This window comes from Eubalaena glacialis, chromosome 9 (assembly GCF_028564815.1).
Source record: "Eubalaena glacialis isolate mEubGla1 chromosome 9, mEubGla1.1.hap2.+ XY, whole genome shotgun sequence".
Classification (NCBI taxonomy): Eukaryota; Metazoa; Chordata; class Mammalia; order Artiodactyla; family Balaenidae; genus Eubalaena; species Eubalaena glacialis.
Window position 1 is genome coordinate 110081373 of NC_083724.1, and position 17146 is coordinate 110098518.

The 17146-nt window shown below is 43.9% G+C and overlaps 1 protein-coding gene across 5 annotated transcripts in view; it reads right to left on the reverse strand.

Moving 5' to 3' along the window:
- The window catches only part of ENTPD4 (ectonucleoside triphosphate diphosphohydrolase 4), a 41152-nt gene extending 24397 nt beyond the window's left edge, over positions 1 to 16755 (reverse strand). The window contains exons 1-6 of one of the 5 annotated variants that reach the window (XM_061200710.1): positions 16586 to 16755; positions 10451 to 10586; positions 9538 to 9614; positions 6024 to 6114; positions 4631 to 4828; positions 3884 to 4089 (exon numbers count right to left, since the gene is read on the reverse strand). In XM_061200710.1, coding sequence (XP_061056693.1) covers positions 3884 to 4089; positions 4631 to 4828; positions 6024 to 6031 — 412 coding nt within the window. In that variant the 5' untranslated portion in view covers positions 6032 to 6114; positions 9538 to 9614; positions 10451 to 10586; positions 16586 to 16755. The remainder of the gene's footprint in view (positions 1 to 3883; positions 4090 to 4630; positions 4829 to 6023; positions 6115 to 9537; positions 9615 to 10450; positions 10587 to 16585) is intronic. The other 4 variants (XM_061200709.1, XM_061200708.1, XM_061200707.1 and 1 more) reach the window with 4 other exon arrangements.
- Between the last annotated feature and the right edge of the window lie 391 nt (positions 16756 to 17146).

Sequence of the window (17146 nt, forward strand, 5' to 3'; positions counted from 1 at the left end):
TTCCTCAAAAAACTAGAAGCAGAACTACCATTATGATCCAGCAGTTCCACTCCTGGGTATATATCTGAAGGAAACAAAAACACTATTAGAGAAGATACATGCACCCCAATTTTCACAGCAGCATTATTTACAATTGCCAAGATATGGAAGCAACCTAAGTGTCCATCGACAGATAAATATGTGGTATGTGTATGCAATGGAATACTACTCAGCCAGAAAAAAGAATAAAATTTTGCCATTTGCAACAACATGGGTGCACCTGTAGGGTATCATGCTTAGTGAAATAAGTCAGACAGAGAAAGACAAATACTGTTTATTATCACTTATATGTAGAATCTAAAAAATACAACAAACTAGTGAATATAAAAAAAAAGAAACAGACTCACAGATATAGAGAACAAACTAGTGGTTACCAGTGGGGAGAGGGGAGGGGGAGGGGCAAGATAAGGGTAGGGGATTAAGAAGTACAAGAGAAAAAAAAGTTATGCTTCTTTAATGAGGCTAATTTGAGAGCAATTCACACTACACACCATACACTCCTAGTTTTTCCCTATCCCTCTGGCAACTCCTTCCACAGTGTCTCGGCTGTAAGTGATGGTGGTGCTACCTGTTCAGTCCTATGCTCTCTTCTCAGTCATCACAGACCTAATTGAGCAACTACTGTGTGTCAGACACTTGGGATCAACTGCACATGAGCTCGCCCCTGCCCTTGAGAAACATGCCCCCACTGTCCTCAGCAAGTTCACTCACTCCCATGGCGGCCATCACCATCTATGCCTCAGATCTCCAAATCTTAATCGCAGCCATCCAGCTCTCTTCCCCAACCTCCAGATCAGTAGGTAGTAACTGTCCACTGGACACAGCCATGTGCTTGTCCTCGCAGCAACATATGCAAACCTACACTCAGCTTCCACTGTAAACCTGGCTCTTACTGCTCGTGACCGACCTTAGCAGCCCCAGCCAGTATCCCGGGTAAAATCCCTCTCCCTCACCCCAACATGTGTTCTGGGTTTCACCGATCGCCTATCCTTGGTTCTGCTCACATTATTTCACTTCTCATCTCTGCTGGACACCACCAGCCTCTGCCAGCCTGCTGCAGCACATCCTACTCTCCAGTCCTGGCAACCCCCAACCACTCTCTGTGAAGAGGGTGTCTCTTCCTGGCCTGAGATCCTCTGGTGGCTCCTCAATGCCCTCCAGATAAAGCTCAGCTCTAGAACAGCATAACGTGCCCTGAGCACTCACCTATCCCATCTCTTGCCACACTCCTTCCATTTGGCTTCAACTAGACTGCATAAAATTTCTGTAATGCATCATACTCTGGCCTTAGGGCCCCTGCAGCTCCACCAGGAAGAGGCTTCTCTTTGCCTGCCTCCCTCCCCCCACCCCCTTCACCTGGCTGACTCCCGCTCACCCACTGAGCTATGCCCTCTCTGGAAGTCCTCCCTAACAGGACCCTGAAGGCGAGCTCTCATTACATTCCATGCTTACCCCTACCTCTCGGCGGAGCACTCATTCCACCTCATCGAAACTACCTATTTACTTGCCTCTCTCATTTCAACTGGAGGTTTCTTGAGGGCACAAACTGTGTCTTGTTCAAATTTATTCTCAGCACCCGACACAGTCTCTTGGCAAATAGCAGGTGCTCAACAAATATTTGTTGAATGAGTACATAAGTGAATGACTATTTCCGGCTGTCATTTAGCCTACAACATTAACGCTGAGGGAGATTTTAGGAGTCCAAAATTTATTTCACAGATTAGGAACTTGTGGACTCAGAAAGATTAAGCGATCTGTCAAAGCAATCAGCATCAAGCAAACTAAAAGCCAGATTTTTTGGACTCCACATACAATGCCATTTCAATGGACACCAAGCCCAAAACTATCCAGAATCTATTAAGTAAGGAAATTTCTAGAGCTTTGCTATAATGCTATACACAAGAACCCATGCTTCAGGACAGAGAAGTACTATAAAAAGGTACCTGAATTTCCACTTCAAACATTTCCTGTAGCATCAAAGAGAATCATATTCAGCCTGATTTTAATGAGATTCTGGTGTGTACCCTGGGATGCTGTTGTAGCTGCCCCTTGTTCTCAGGGGACAACTCCAAGGCATGAAAGTTTTCACCTTATTCTATGAGAGCAGGTAATCACTGATGGAACCTGGGATGTGAAGCCAGATGAAATGCAAAGTGCTTTACAGAGTTTTATTTTTTAATTTTCTGGTGAATTTATTTGGTCAATATTACTTTAACTCTGAAAATGTTTCTAGATTTAGAGACACATAAAAATGTAGGAAATGGGAAAATAGAAAACTAAAACTTAAAAGTCATTCACTAAGACTTACAGAGAAAATGATCTTCTATGAATAACTTTTAAAAAATGTTCACGGGGGCTTCCCTGGTGGCGCAGTGGTTAAGAATCCGTCTGCCAATGCAGGGGACACAGGTTCAAGCCCTGGTCCCGGAAGATCCCACATGCCACGGAGCAACTAAGCCTGTGCGCCACAACTAGTGAGCCTGCGCTCTAGAGCCCGCGCGCCACAACTACTGAAGTCTGCGCACCCTAGAGCCTGTGCTCCGCAACGAGAAGCCACCGCGATGAGAAGCCTGCGCACCACAACGAAGAGAAGCCCCCGCTCGCCGCAGCTAGAGAAAGCCCGCACGCATCAACAAAGACCCAACTCAGCCAAATATAAATTAATTAATTAAAAAAAAAATGTTCACGGAAATGCACTCTGGTATCAAAATAATGCTTATACAAGAGACTCAGAGTAAGTTCCCTCTCTTTAACCTGAAAAATGAGGTAGAGATTTTGAATTTTCTGAGCTATATGCTGGTGCCAAGCTGCCCAAACCTCAAAGAACAGTCAACCTGTCGAGTGTTGCCTGAAGAAAGAAGTGGGACTGACTTATTCACTGAAGAATGAGTAGGATGCAAAAGGTCTACAGTCCTGGTAGACTGTTTTATGAGGACAGGTTTCCTTATCAGTTAAAACTAATCTCTTTTTCACTTATATTTTTGAAATGGGAGATAATAAGCTATGACAGCTGTTTTTTGTCACCATTATCTAATATATTCAAAGATAAATTCTTCAGATTTTTTATTTGATATTTTACTATTTAATACATTAACTAAATGAAATAAAAGTGCTGAAACTTCATTAAGATCTATGGTCCAATCACATCAGTGATTATCAACCATCAAGACGTAAGATGCCTATTTCAAGGTACTCCTGAGATCTTCCATTCCTAACACTCCTGACAGAAGGGTGCTGCCCATGGAGATGATACAGATACAGAAAAAGGTTGAGAACCACTGATTTAAATTGTCTAATGAGGAAGGCAAATCCCAATTTTTACATAACACACTGACTTAGAAATTACAGTATCTTTAAAACTAGACATAGTGATATCAGCTCTTCTTAAATAACCTAGATGATTAGAAATGCACTGGGGTAGCAATTTTTAAAAATAACAAATACATACCAATGTATTCAAGTACAGATATCCATGAGTTATCTGAAATTACCTTGTCATTAAGGATAGAGACCAACGGCTACCAACTAGAAAACAATCCCTCCATAATTATCGTCAACTAGCAAACATTTGAGCAGACACCATAAGTAAAGGCACTATGGTAAATGCTGCAGGAGACAAAAAAGACAGACAAGGGTTTAGGCTATTTTATGAAGGTATTAGTCAGCTTATGCAAGATGAACAGAAAAGGGAAAACAGAGGGAAACAAGGAGACCAACTGGGTCCTGGTGTGAGCTCTGAATGAGGGTGATGACTGCAAGGAGAGAAGGGGAAAGACGTGAAAGCCAGCACAGAGAACGAAAAGGCAGAACCTGGTTACCAATCAGATATTTATCATTTACATACCGGGTTTTATTTTCATCACCACAGGCTTTCGGTTTTTATCCCGCATCTGCCTGATATCCAGCAGATCATGAGGATTGCCATTGTGCCTTGGCCAGCAATAGACAAATATCCGAGACCCGCTGCTGCCGCAGTCCACCACGATGCCATAGTGCACGTTGGGGTTGTTCGTGTCTGTAGCTTCAGTGTCAGTAACTCGTGCCAAGTACCTTGTTTAGAGAAACAAACATATACTTTTAACGAGACAGAGACTATCAATAATGCAGTAAACAAACACCAAATCAGTGATGTCTAAGCTGTGTGCTAGCACCACCGTAACACTTTTACAACTGCCAAATGATTAAGAAGTCAAAAGAAAACAAAAAAGTGATCGTGATAAAATTAATTAATTAATGATCAATGATTAATTAATTAATCTAGAGCAGATACACATTCATCATTCCTTTAAATAAGTTCAAATAAGCTCTGAAAAGCAAAACTCTATTTCCAAACTATCAACATTAACTGAAAAATCAGCTTAAAAGATATCACCGGAGAAGCTTATGCTTAAATCCTCTTATGATGTGGATTTGGTGGCTAATGACTAAACCATTTCAAACAGTTCAATTTTTCATGCTATGCTGTATTCGGTACAAAATCTGTTTCCTCCAGCCACCTGCTCCTTAAATTCCATCCAAATCCCCAAAGTCTGGAAGTCATAACATGAAGGTATGGCATCCCGTCTAGAAAACAAATGTTTTTTCCTCCTACCTTTGAAACTTCTTATCTCTGGAGAGCCGCCCATACTTATTGCGGATTATGACAACAGAAAAGTATAAAAGTGAAACAGCAGCAGCCAGAATGCTAATGACGATAATTTGGCGTAAGTTGGTGTTCAGAATTCGGGGACACCCCACTGGAGAGATGCTGAAATGCCAGGAAGCCGGAAAAAGACAGGAGGTGCCGATCCTGAAATTTCAACAGACAGGTTTAGCTAAAGCAGTCTGCTCCAGAGAGGCCTCCCCTCACCTCCAGTGATCTGAAAGTTAAGATATTCAGCTTGAGCTGCCCCTACTTCCCTGCCGGTAGGTTATCGCTATACCGGCATCTTCCACATTGCTATTTTGCTATGTAACTCGTTATTATAAAATTACATGAATGAGAATTAAGCCCTGATGACACTTCTGTGTTCCCCCTTTCTGGAGAGTATTAAGTAGTTTTATTTGTGCCCTGCTTTGTTCCAAAAATAGAATTATAGACAGCTTATAAGAATAAGTTCAATAAGATAAATAAGTAAATCTATCATGAAACCAGGTTTAAGGATGCTGAATTTAGAGCCCAGAAACACATGTAGTAATAAGGAAAGCCTGCAAAGGTGGCTGAGCATGATAGCGACCGAAACCCTGCCTGTTACAGCAGAAACCTATAAACAGCCCAGGAGGAATAAGATTTTCTAACACTGAATCCCAAGGCCAATCTCTCCCGTGCTGATTGCGTGAGAAAAAGGGAAAAAACAGTATCTTTAACAACATCCCCGCAACAGTCAATAAATATGTTTTGTATATCCTGTGTTTTTAGAAATATTCCTGAGACATTTTTGCAAATAAACTTTCTTCTCAGTCTGTCAGGAATGAGAGACTATTATTAGGCTTAAAAAACAAAACAAGACAAACCTTGCTGCCTTTGGGATAAATTCTACTGTTTACTGTTAATTTCTACACTCTTCACTTTAAAGAGTGTTTCATGGACTAAAACATCTCGCAGAAGGGGGAGGTATCCCACTAACCCAATGGAATTTTCTATTTGTAGTTTCTGGTCTCCATGTGGGTTCTTGGGCCACGCCATGGAGTTTATCACCCCTCCCGTACCTCCGAGGCTTACAGCCGGTTATCCTGTGCTTAATACAACTCCTCCCAGATTCCAACATGTGTGCCCTTTACAGTAAACTACATGAACCCCTGTAGAATCCGCCTGGCATTACCACTTTCCTTCTGTGACAGGCACTCCACTGGGGCCCTGGAAGAACAAAGGTGTTAAACAGAAGTGTAGCACAACTTTGAACACTTTTCACTTGGGATTTAGATTCCTCCCCCCTCTCGAGACCTGCTTCTGTGGCACCAAATCTCGGGTTTTACAGTGCTGGTAATTCGGCACCATCACTCACCTCCCCATGCTGGCAGGTCAGAGGTCAGGCGAGGCCCTGGGAGTCAGTCCTCACACACCATTACAGAAGGCCTCCTGGTGCCAGAGCCCTCCTGTTCCAGGAAGCGACAAAAGTCACAAAGACAGCACAAGCCAAGGAGATGCTATGTTCTTTATCAAGTGCCTGCTTAAATCCAAGCACACGTAATCTGGTCTGTGATCCTTGCAGCAGAGCTCTTAGCTCGGTTTATTTTGAGCAACACACTTCAAAGTTAATTTCGTGCTATCAGAGACATAGGCCTAAATCAAAAGAGATGATAACAGCCTGGCATTTTTACCTAAATGCAAATCAGTGACGCCAAAATACAGGTCACCAAATAGGTCTTAACCACCTTATGGTGCTGAATGTTAAGGAAGATTAGGGGTGGGAGTAGGAGGCAGGCAGAAGGAATAACCGAATGGGAATCTGAACTCTCCATTCATCTGATAAATACCTACTAGATCGCTCTTTTATGTACAAAGTACCATGTAAGGCACCATGTTCCTAGCGAGCTCTGCCACCTTCACCGTGGCTGCCACTCCTCCAGCTCCCAGACCTCAAATCACAGGAGAACAGGAGGCCAGGGCCTCCTTCCAACCTGCCGGATCCAAAGGACGCGTGATCCTGGGTCTCTTTCTCGGTCTTGTGGCACCGCTGTACCTCTTCCAGGCCTCTCAGGACAGCTGTCTCCCCTAGTCTGCTTCTTAGCTCTTGAATGATTCCTTCTCAGGACCCTCCACGTCTCGGCGTTTCTGCACATCCTGTCTGCTCTGTTCCCCAGGTTCCCTGTCTTGGCTCCAATCTCTTCTAACTCTAATCTCTGTTCCTGGTGGACTTCACTTACTGCTTCAATGATCCGATAGCTCAGAACTTTCTTTCTCCACCCCAGGCTTCTCCTCTGAGCTACAGACACATATCTCCAAGCACCTACCAACACCCCCATCTGCACATCGCACGGGCCCACGAGAAACACTTCTAAAGCTGAACCCTTCCACTGTAAGCCTCACCCTGCTCCTGCCACGCTCCTCCTCGCAATCTCAATCCCACCGACTGCTCAAGCAGAAACTAGGGAGTCGTGCCTGACCCCTCCCTCCTCTTCATCCTCCCCCTCCCTCCTCTTCATCCTCCAGAGCCAATTTCTTACCGAGTCCTTCCATTTCTTTAACCTCCGTTTCTCTAAAGTCTGTCCCTTTTCTTATCACTTTTGCCTGAGGTGAGCTTATCTCTTACTCTTACCTGGCCGATCAGGACAGCAGCCTAACTCGTCAGTCTCCCACCTGCAGACTCAACCCAGAGGCTCTCCAGTTCCTCACCCCATAGCTTCAGGCAGATTCTTCAACAGAAACTGACATCCACCCCATCCCTGCTAAGATCCTGTTAATCTTGTGCTGGAAATCCTCCAACGGCTCCCCTCGCAAGTAAATAAAGGCCAAAGGCTATACCCTGACTCCCCGTCCTACGGGATCCGGACACCTGTTACTGCTCTGACCTCACCATCCCTCTCCCTTTCTCACTTCACTCCAGCCACACTGGTGTCCACACTGTCTTCACACACGCCAGGCACTGTCCGGTCTCAGAGCCTCTGAATGTACTGCTCCCTCTGCTTGGAAATAATCCACATGGCTTATTTTTTCACTCCCTTCAGATCTTTACTCAATGTCACCTTCTCAGGGAGGCCTGCCCTGGCCACCCAATCTATAACTGCAAGCTCTCCCCTCCATCCAGCTCCCTTTCCTGGGTTGTTTCTCCTCCTTAGCATTTATGTATTTATTAACTTCTTTTTTTTTTTTGCCACACCACATGCATGCAGGTTCCCAGTTCCCCAACCAGGGATCGAACCCATGCCCTCTGCAGTGGAAGCTCGGAGTCTTAACCGCTGGACCACCAGAGAAGTCCCTTTATGAACTTCTTATATAGTGCTTATTATGTGCCAGGACCTGCTCAAATGCTTTACAAATACTAATCTATTCCTCCTATCAACCACCAAGGTAGGTACTATTTGCATAATATTTTACAGATGAAGCAGAGAGGCTAAGCAATGTGCCTGAGGTCACACAGCTAATAAAAGGTGATTATAAATAAAAGAGCTGGGATTCAAGCATGTGAATCCATACTCCTATCCTGTCCTCTAACACACTATGTGTGTGTGTGTGTTTGCATTTCTCTTGCTCATGTGTCTCCTCCTCCAGAATGCCAACCCCACAAGGGGCCAGATTTAGGTCTGCTTGGCTGCATTCCCAGCGTGGCAGCCCCTAGGAAAGGGCCTGGCAAGAAGTCAAGTTTCAGAGTTCTGGGACCCAAAAGGGTTAAAAACTTATAAACTAGCGTAATCTTTCCAAAACAAACAGTAATCATGACACCTCCCCACCTCCCAATTTTTCTCTCTCACTCAGGAAAAAGTCTTAACTCCTTAGGATGGTAAAGGAGGTTCTTCTTGATCTAGTCTTGCGCTATTCCATACGGTAGCCATTGCCACGTGTGGCTAAAGTAATTAAAATTAAAAATTCAGTTTCTCCAGACTCACAGATATAGAGAACAAACTAAGTGGTTACCAGTGGGGAGAGGAAAGGAGGGAGGGGCAAGTGAGGGGTAGGGGATTAAGAGGTACAAACTAAATATGTATAAATTAGATAAGCTACAAGGATATATTGTACAGCACAAGGAATGTAGCCAATATCTTATAACTATAAATGGAGCGTAATCTCTAGAAATTGTGAATCACTATGTTGCACACCTGAAACTTATATAATTGTAAATCAACAATACCTCAATAAAAAAAAGAACTGTGTACTGGATAAATAATGATTCTTGTATGTATGGAACAATCTTTATGTATACAGATGTTGTTTTAATGAATGAAATAAAATTTATTTAAAAGGAAGGGAAAAAGTTCAGTCTGTCAGTTGCACAAGCATTTCAAGTGCTCCAGGGCCACACGCAGCTTCTGCATCAGACAGGCTTGATCTGGCCCCTGTCAATCTTTCTAGTCTTATCCCCTCACAGACAGACTGGACAGATCTGTACCCTATACTCCAGCCGTACTAAACACGAGCTGCTAGTCACTGGAATGCCTCACATCCCTCCTCATTTGTAGAATGGCTCTCTCACTTGGGTCCACCTGTTGGTGCGCCTATGTGTTCCTCATGATACAAGGCCAGCATGATCTCTCTGGGAGGACCTCCCTAACCTCACGTCCCCAGAGTATTGGCTCAGCACAGTAGTCGGCTATAGGTTACGCTTGTGCTTGACTTCGTCATTACATGGCAAGCCCCTCACTGGCAGGGACAGCCTCTTATCCTTCTGTTTCCTCAGTGACCAGTGCCTGTCACACAAGTGACAAGCAGTTATTGTTGGTTTCATGGGTGGCTGGGAACAGGAGATATAAAGATGAATCAAACATGGACCCAGCCCTTAAAGAATTTACAATGAGGTAGAAGGGACAAAACACACACACACACAAAGATGTTATTAAGCAAAAAGGATTAATAATGCCTACCTGACAATGGGGAAAAAAATTGCTATAATTAGTTCAGGTTTTAATATGGTGTCCATATTGTACCATGTACCCCAAACCTAGGACAAACAATATTTGTAATTTAAAAGTTCACACAAAAAGGAAAAAAATGTCAATTACCTAGATGTTTAAATATATTTTAATATGTTTTTATTTCTACCTTTCTTAAGAGAAACACTGGAACAGAGAAATGAGCAAGGATAATTGGAGATTAACAGAATAAGAAATTCGAATGGCTGATAAAATCTAACTTCATTGGTATTCAGAGAAATATAAATAAAAACAAGACTTCACCACTATCAGTTGGCAGAGACTAAAGTCTGACGATACTTTGCTAACCAGTGGGAGGAAAAAGGTCATGAGCACCTCTGGAGAGAATGTAAATATGTACTAACCCTCTGGGGGCATATGGGTAACACATATGAAAATTTTAAACATGCTTACCCTCTGCTCTACCCATCACACTTCCAGCAATTCGTCCTTAGGAAATAATACGATAAATTCACTAAATCACATATAAAGATGTTCATCATAGTATTATGTATAATAGCAAAACACTGTTCTAAACTAATGTGCCTTATAGGGGGGTGGGTTAAATTAAACATGGTCCATGTATGCAATGGACTACGGTGTGACTGTTAAAGGTGCTGACACAGATCTACATTTATTGACATGGAAAGATACTCATGATAGGTTAAGTAAAAAAACTAACATCATGCATAGAGAGGAGAAAATGGAAGGAGAAAAACCAAAATGTTAACAGTGGTTAGTTATTTCTGAGTAGTGAGATAATGGATCATCTCTATTCTCTTCCCTAGGCCTGCCTAGATTGCTTAAAGGGCATATATTAATTTTATCATCAGAAGAAACAACAGAACTGTCTTTAACAAGCTACCTTTGACTGATATCTCCAGTTTCCGGCATGCAATCCTCTTCTGGATATATCAAGAAAGCCTATCTTCAAAACTCTTCATGGCACAGGAATTCCAGTCTGAACATTCTAAAAAATCGATAATTACGTGATAGCTGAACTAAGAACAAAAGAAAAGAATGTTTAATTAACAGCTTGAAGTCAAGGTCCTTGGGGGAAGAAAGGCCTTTCATGATTCAATGATTTGTATTATGAAGTGACATGAAGGGCACAGAGGAGTAATAAGACTGACTCCAATCTCAAGGCTTTTGCAGATTGGTAATGGAGAAAATACCAATACCCAAGAAATAATCAAGAGAGTAACAGAAGGCAATGTTAAATTATCTGGACTCTTGCTGTACCCGTTCAAAGAGCACGGTGAAGGCTACATGTTAACAGAAAGATTCCTGCAGGTGGGAAGCAGGCTTTGGATGGGGGAGGAGAAAAGGGAGTACCTTTCAAAGAAGAGGCACTGTTAGGGTGCACCATGGCAAACTTAGTAAATGTTATTTAATCCCGTGTTTGTCTTAGGCCTTTTTTTTTTTTTTGAGATATGAGATGACTTTGACAATGAGGATAAATAGATATTTTTGTAAGTTACAAAATTTGTGTTTAAAGACAGACAGAAAATAGGACAGCTTGTAAGTTGCTAAAATAATTACTTTCATTTAGGACAAAAGTATGGCTGAATATCACCCAGCAGACAACAATACGGTAATTTGATCTTAAAATGTAAACTCCAGCTGTATTTGCAGCTAAGAGTCTTGGCACCAGGGTTTAGGGTGGCAAACTCTTAGCAATATTACATAAAACTGCCATGTTGGACTTCCCAGGTGGCGCAGTGGTTAAGAATCCGCCTGCCAATGCAGGGGACATGGGTTCAATCCCCGGTCCGGGAAGATTCCACATGCCACGGAGCAACTAAGCCCGTGCGCCACATCTACTGAGCCTGCGCTCTAGAGCCTGCGAGCCACAACTACTGAGCCCACGTGCCGCAACTACTGAAGCCCGCACGCCTAGAGCCCGTGCTCCACAACAAGAGAAGCCACCGCAATGAGAAGCCCACGCGCCACATGAAGAGTAGCCCCCGCTTGTCGCAACTAGAGAAAGCCCGCACGCAGCAACGAAGACCCAATGCAGCCAAAAATAAATAAATTAAAAAAAAAACCAAAAAACCTGCCATGTTTTTAAAAGGCCTAATTTGTGTGAGGCCCATCACCAGAGAGATGCATTAACTCGAATTCTTTCAGCTGATGGGGCCCCCCTCAGCTGAACATTCTTTAGCAGAGTGAGGTCCACTGGGTCCTGAGTTAAAGTCTTTTCAGTCAGTTTCTCATTGACAGTCCTAAGGAAAACAGTGAAAACAATACAAGTCAACTGCAAAGTGAAATGGCTCCCACGGTGAAAAATGCAGGATGCAGTGATACAGACATTAGCAAATTCTGAAATTACAGGCAAACAAAATCACAGACAAATGAGACTCTGGAAGAGCTAGACCTGAGTAAGAACAGGTAAGATGCCACGAACGGTGCTTCAAAAAAGAACAATATGAATATCGAAAGATTACAAGAGAACCTAGAAAAATCAAAAGAAGCCCACAAACAGGCAGAATTCTGTAAGAAATGACCGTCTTGGTGAGAGTGAGAGGCCAAAGTGAAGTGAAGGATGCTGTGTGGCACTCAGTTGTGGGAAAAATACATCAAAACAACTTGATTCGTTTGTTGTTTTAAGAAGAATGCATGGTAACACGTGTTGGCAAGGATGTGGAAAAAGAGGAACCTTGAGCATTGTTGGTGGGAATGTAAACTGGTGCAACCACTAAGGAAAACATTATGGAGGTTCTTCAAAAAATTAAAAATGGATCTACCATATGATCCAGCAATTCCATTTCTGGGTATTTTTCTGAAGAAAACAAAAACATTAATTTGAAGAGATATATGCACCCCTGTGTTCATAGCAGGATTATTTGCAATAGCCAAGATATGGAAGCAACCAAAGTGCCCAACAACAGATGGATAAAAAAATTGTGGTGTATGTATACAATGAAATATTACTCAGCCACAAAAAAAGAATGAAATCTTGCCATTTGTGACAACATGGATGGGCCTGGAGGGCATTATGCTAAGTGGAATAAGTTGACAGAGAAAGACAAATACTGTATGATTTCACTTATAATGTGAAGTCTAAAAAACAAATGAGCAAACATAACAAAACAGAAACAGACACAAACATACAGAGAACAAACTGGTGGTTGCCAGAGGGGTAGGAAATGGGAGGAGGAGAGAAATAGGTGAGAGAGATTAAGAGGTACAAAATTCCAGTTACAAAATAAATGAGTCACAGGGATGAAATTTACATATGGAATATAGTCAATATTGTAATAACTTTGTATGGTGACAGATGGTAACTAGACTTATGGTGGTGATCTTTTTCGTAATGTACAGGATTATCAAATCCCTATGTTGTGCACCTGGAACTAACATAGTGTTGTAGGTCAATTATGCTTCAATTTTTTAAAATAAGAGAAAAAAGAAGAATGCACGTAGTTGCATTTATGATCGACATTTTCTTAATATTTAAATTTTTAAATTTTTATTTATTTATTTATTTTAATTAATTAATTAATTAATTAATTTTTTGGCTGTGTTGGGTCTTCATTGCTGTGTGCGGGCTTTCTCTAGTTGCAGCGAGTGGGGGCTACTCTTTGTTGTGGTGGCTTCTCTTGTTGCGGAGCACGGGCTCTAGGCACGCGGGCTTCAGTAGCTGTGGCTCGCGGGCTCAGCAGTTGTGGCTCGCGGGCTCTAGAGCACAGGCTCAGCAGTTGTGGCACACGGGCTTAGATGCTCCACGGCATATGGGATCTTCCCGGACCAGGGCTCGAACCCGTGTCTCCTGCATTGGCAGGCGGATTCTTAACCACTGCGCCACCAGGGAAGTCTCTATATTTTATTTTTCAATAGCAAGTCCTAATCAAACCTCTTCCCTACCTCTCACTGTTCATTTGCAAACTTCTGGTTCCCATCTTAAATGATCTTTTTCTGGTCACACTTTTTCCTGCACCCCCTCTGTAGTTTCCCAGATCTGCAACTGTGACTTCCCTCAAGTTTCAGTTCCACATCCTGAGCTTACCCAGTTACCACAAACTCATTTAGTCTAAGATTGGGCTCCCACATCTTTTGACACAAACTAATACCACCTTCCAAACCCCCCAGGTCTAAGAGGAGCACCACCATGGACTGGGGTCACCCAGTTCTTAACCTTGATTCCCAATTATCTGTGTGTTGCTACTTTATGTCATTCATCAGGTCCTGTCAATTCTTCCTCAAACAGTCCACACATCTAAAATGACCACAGCAGACATCCCTATCTCAGGATAGGTCTCTAGGCAGGTCACTGACCTTCCGCCTTCACAGTGAACACCATTCTTTGGAAACATTTCTTTGTAAAACGTTACCTTCACAATACAACCAGCTCAAGAAAAAATCTAGAAACAATAAATGCTGGAGAGGGTGTGGAGAAAAGGAAACCCTCCTGCACTGTTGGTGGTAATGTAAATTGATACAGTCACTATGGAGAACAGTATGGAGGTTCCTTAAAAAACTAAAAATAGAACTACCACACGACCCAGCAATCCCACTACTGGGCATATACCCTGAGAAAACCATAATTCAAAAAGAGTCATGTACCACAATGTTCACTGCAGCACTATTTACAATAGCCAGGACATGCAAGCAACCTAAGTGTCCACCGACAGATGAATGGATAAAGAAGATGTGGTACATATATACAATGGGATATTACTCAGCCATAAAAAGAAACGAAATTGAGTTATTTGTAGTAAGGTGGATGGACCTAGAGTCTGTCATACAGAGTGAAGTAAGTCAGAAAGAGAAAAACAAATACCGTATGCTAATGCATATATGGAATCCAAACAAACAAACAAAAAATGGTACTGATGAACCTAGTTGCAGGGCAGGAATAAAGTTGTAGACATAGAGGATGGACTTGAGGACACAGGGTGGGAGGTGGAAGCTGGGGCGAAGTGAGAGTAGCATCGACATATATACGCTACCGAATGTAAAACAGTAAGCTAGTGGGAAGCACCAGCATAGCACAGGGAGATCAGCTCCGTGCTTTGTGTTGACTTGGAGGGGGGAATAGGGAGGATGGGAGGAAGGCTCTAGAGGGAGGAGATAAGGGGACATATGTATGCATATGGCTGATTCATTTTGTTGTACAACAAAAACTAACACAGTATTGTGAATCAATTATACTCCAATAAAGATCTATTGGGGCTTCCTTGGTGGCGCAGTGGTTAAGAATCCGCCTGCCAACGCAGGGGACACGGGTTCAGGCCCTGGTCCAGGAAGATCCCACATGCCACGGAGCAACTAAGCCTGTGCGCCACAACTACTGAGCCTGCGCTCTAGAGCACGTGAGCCACAACTACTGAGCCTGTGTGCCGTGACTACTGAAGTCCGCATGCCTAGAGCCCATGCTCCGCAACAAGAGAAGCCACCGCAATGAGAAGCCCGCGCACCGCAACGAAGAGTAGCCTCCGCTCGCCACAACTAGAGAAAACCCGCATGCAGCAACGAAGACCCAACACAGCCAAAAAATTAGAAAAAAAAAAAGATCTATTAAAAAAAAAAAGAACCTTCCAGAGCCTACGGGTCAACAACAGCGTCCCTGTGTGGCATCTGAGACCTTCCATCCGTCAAACGGTCCCATCTTATTTTACTAAACTGTTCTCTGCTCAGCCCCAGATAACATCTCTCTGCTCTAGTGAGGTGGGTCTCTCCTCTCCCACACAAGCTGTTCTTGTTCTTGTCTTGGGCCATTACTTAAGTCACTTCCTACTAAGCAATATGTCCTGTTCACAATATTACACTTCTTTCAAGGCACAGGTCAATATTTTTCTTTGCCAAGATTTAACTTGTTATATTTCCCAATGTTTCTCCACACTCTGAATCTTCTCTTTATTCATGTGTAGTTGATTTAAAATAAACATGCTGAATAAATATGTAGAGAATATAAATACCTAGATAACTTTCATTTTGTTTCTTCTTTCTAGACTATATACGTAAGGGTTGAGATCATGCATTCCTATTAGGCCTGGAAGGATGTAAACCACAGATTCAATATGCAACAAATAAATCAATGTTAAGGTTACCAAAGGAATAAACAAACTACTTACACAAATTAATACTCCATTTTATAATTCTGCTAATGTGTCAAACAGAATGAACAGACCTGATACAAAGACACAATAACATCAAATATAACATAATACACAGAATATAATTCTTTTAGGCCTCTCCAAGGCTGGAAAATTATTTTCATTACACAAAGCAGAACACAGTAAAGGCTGTAATGTGAAATTAAACTAGGGATCTGAGTCTCTAATTTAGAATTCTTTAATAACCTAGTTTATCTTTCAGCATGGAAGCATCTCTTTTCTTTCCTAAACAGTCTACACCAGCGTTCGTCTAACTGGGGTCTGAGAACCCCTGCGGGTTCTGAGTCAAATTCCAGAGAATGAGCGAACTGTCCCTTTAAGAGGTGTCCACGCATTACTCGAGTTTGTGAAACACTGCTCTTACCATCACTTTATTGCCCAACTAGCTCTATTTTTCCAATGGAGCTAATCAGATTTAGATTTTAGAGAAACCTAAAGCATGAAACTTGGTAAAAGCAGAGTAAAGCAAAAACGATGCTGACTTGTAAATGTCATGACAAGGTGGCAGGTAAGATCCGCAAGGTCCTCGGTGCAGCATCCTTCCCCCCCGGCCAGGTCCCTCCCCATGCGGCCCAGACCCGCGCCCACTACGTGTCAGAGGGGAAATCCAGCGCGTCACCGGAGCGGGCGCGACAGCACGACTGCCAGCTTTCTCCCGCCAGGGGCTGGGGGACAGCACCTGCCGCCCGGGGTCACGGACGCTGACGGCTGGCGCCCGGATGCGGCCGCGCGGCACGGGCGGCGGGGAGGCAACGGCGCGGGAAGGGCCCCCGGGGCAGAGCGGCTCGTCCGCGGCCTCGCTGCCCCGTCGGGCCCCGCTCCAACCGTCCCCGCTTCGGCCGCCCACCCTCCCCTCGTCCGCGCCGGAAAGGCCGCCTCACCTGCTCGGCAGCGTCCGACTCGGCGGTCGGGGTTCCCGGGAGCGGGGACCCGCGAGCGGAGCGCATCACGGCCACCGCGGCGAGGCGGCGCCGGCAACGCAGTCGCGGCTTCCCGGCAGCAGCTTCCCAGTAGCTCCGCTCCTTTCCTGCAGCCGTACCGCCAAAACACCACCCCGTAGCCGCCCGCGTCGCGTCACCGGGAGCGGCGGGAGCGCGCACGCCGAGGGGCGGGGCCTGCGCCGCCGTGACTGGCATCCGAGCGCAGCGCTGTTCCGCGGAACCACGCGGGTGCAGCTGAGCTCAGTGAATGCCGAAAGTGAAAGTGGCATCACGGAAATAACCAGTACTGTGGCTTGGTTACCGCCGATCCTAGGCTGTCCCGCTGGCAGCGAGGCGCAAAGTGCTTATGCCACCGCAGTTCATCTTTTATTTGTGTTCTTTAGTATTATGGAAAACAGCACTTGAAAACTTAAGAAGAACTAGGCATTTTTGCTCGACTCGACATTTCATTTTGCAACTTTGCCAGTAGCTATCCCTATTTTACAAGCGGGGAAACGAAGC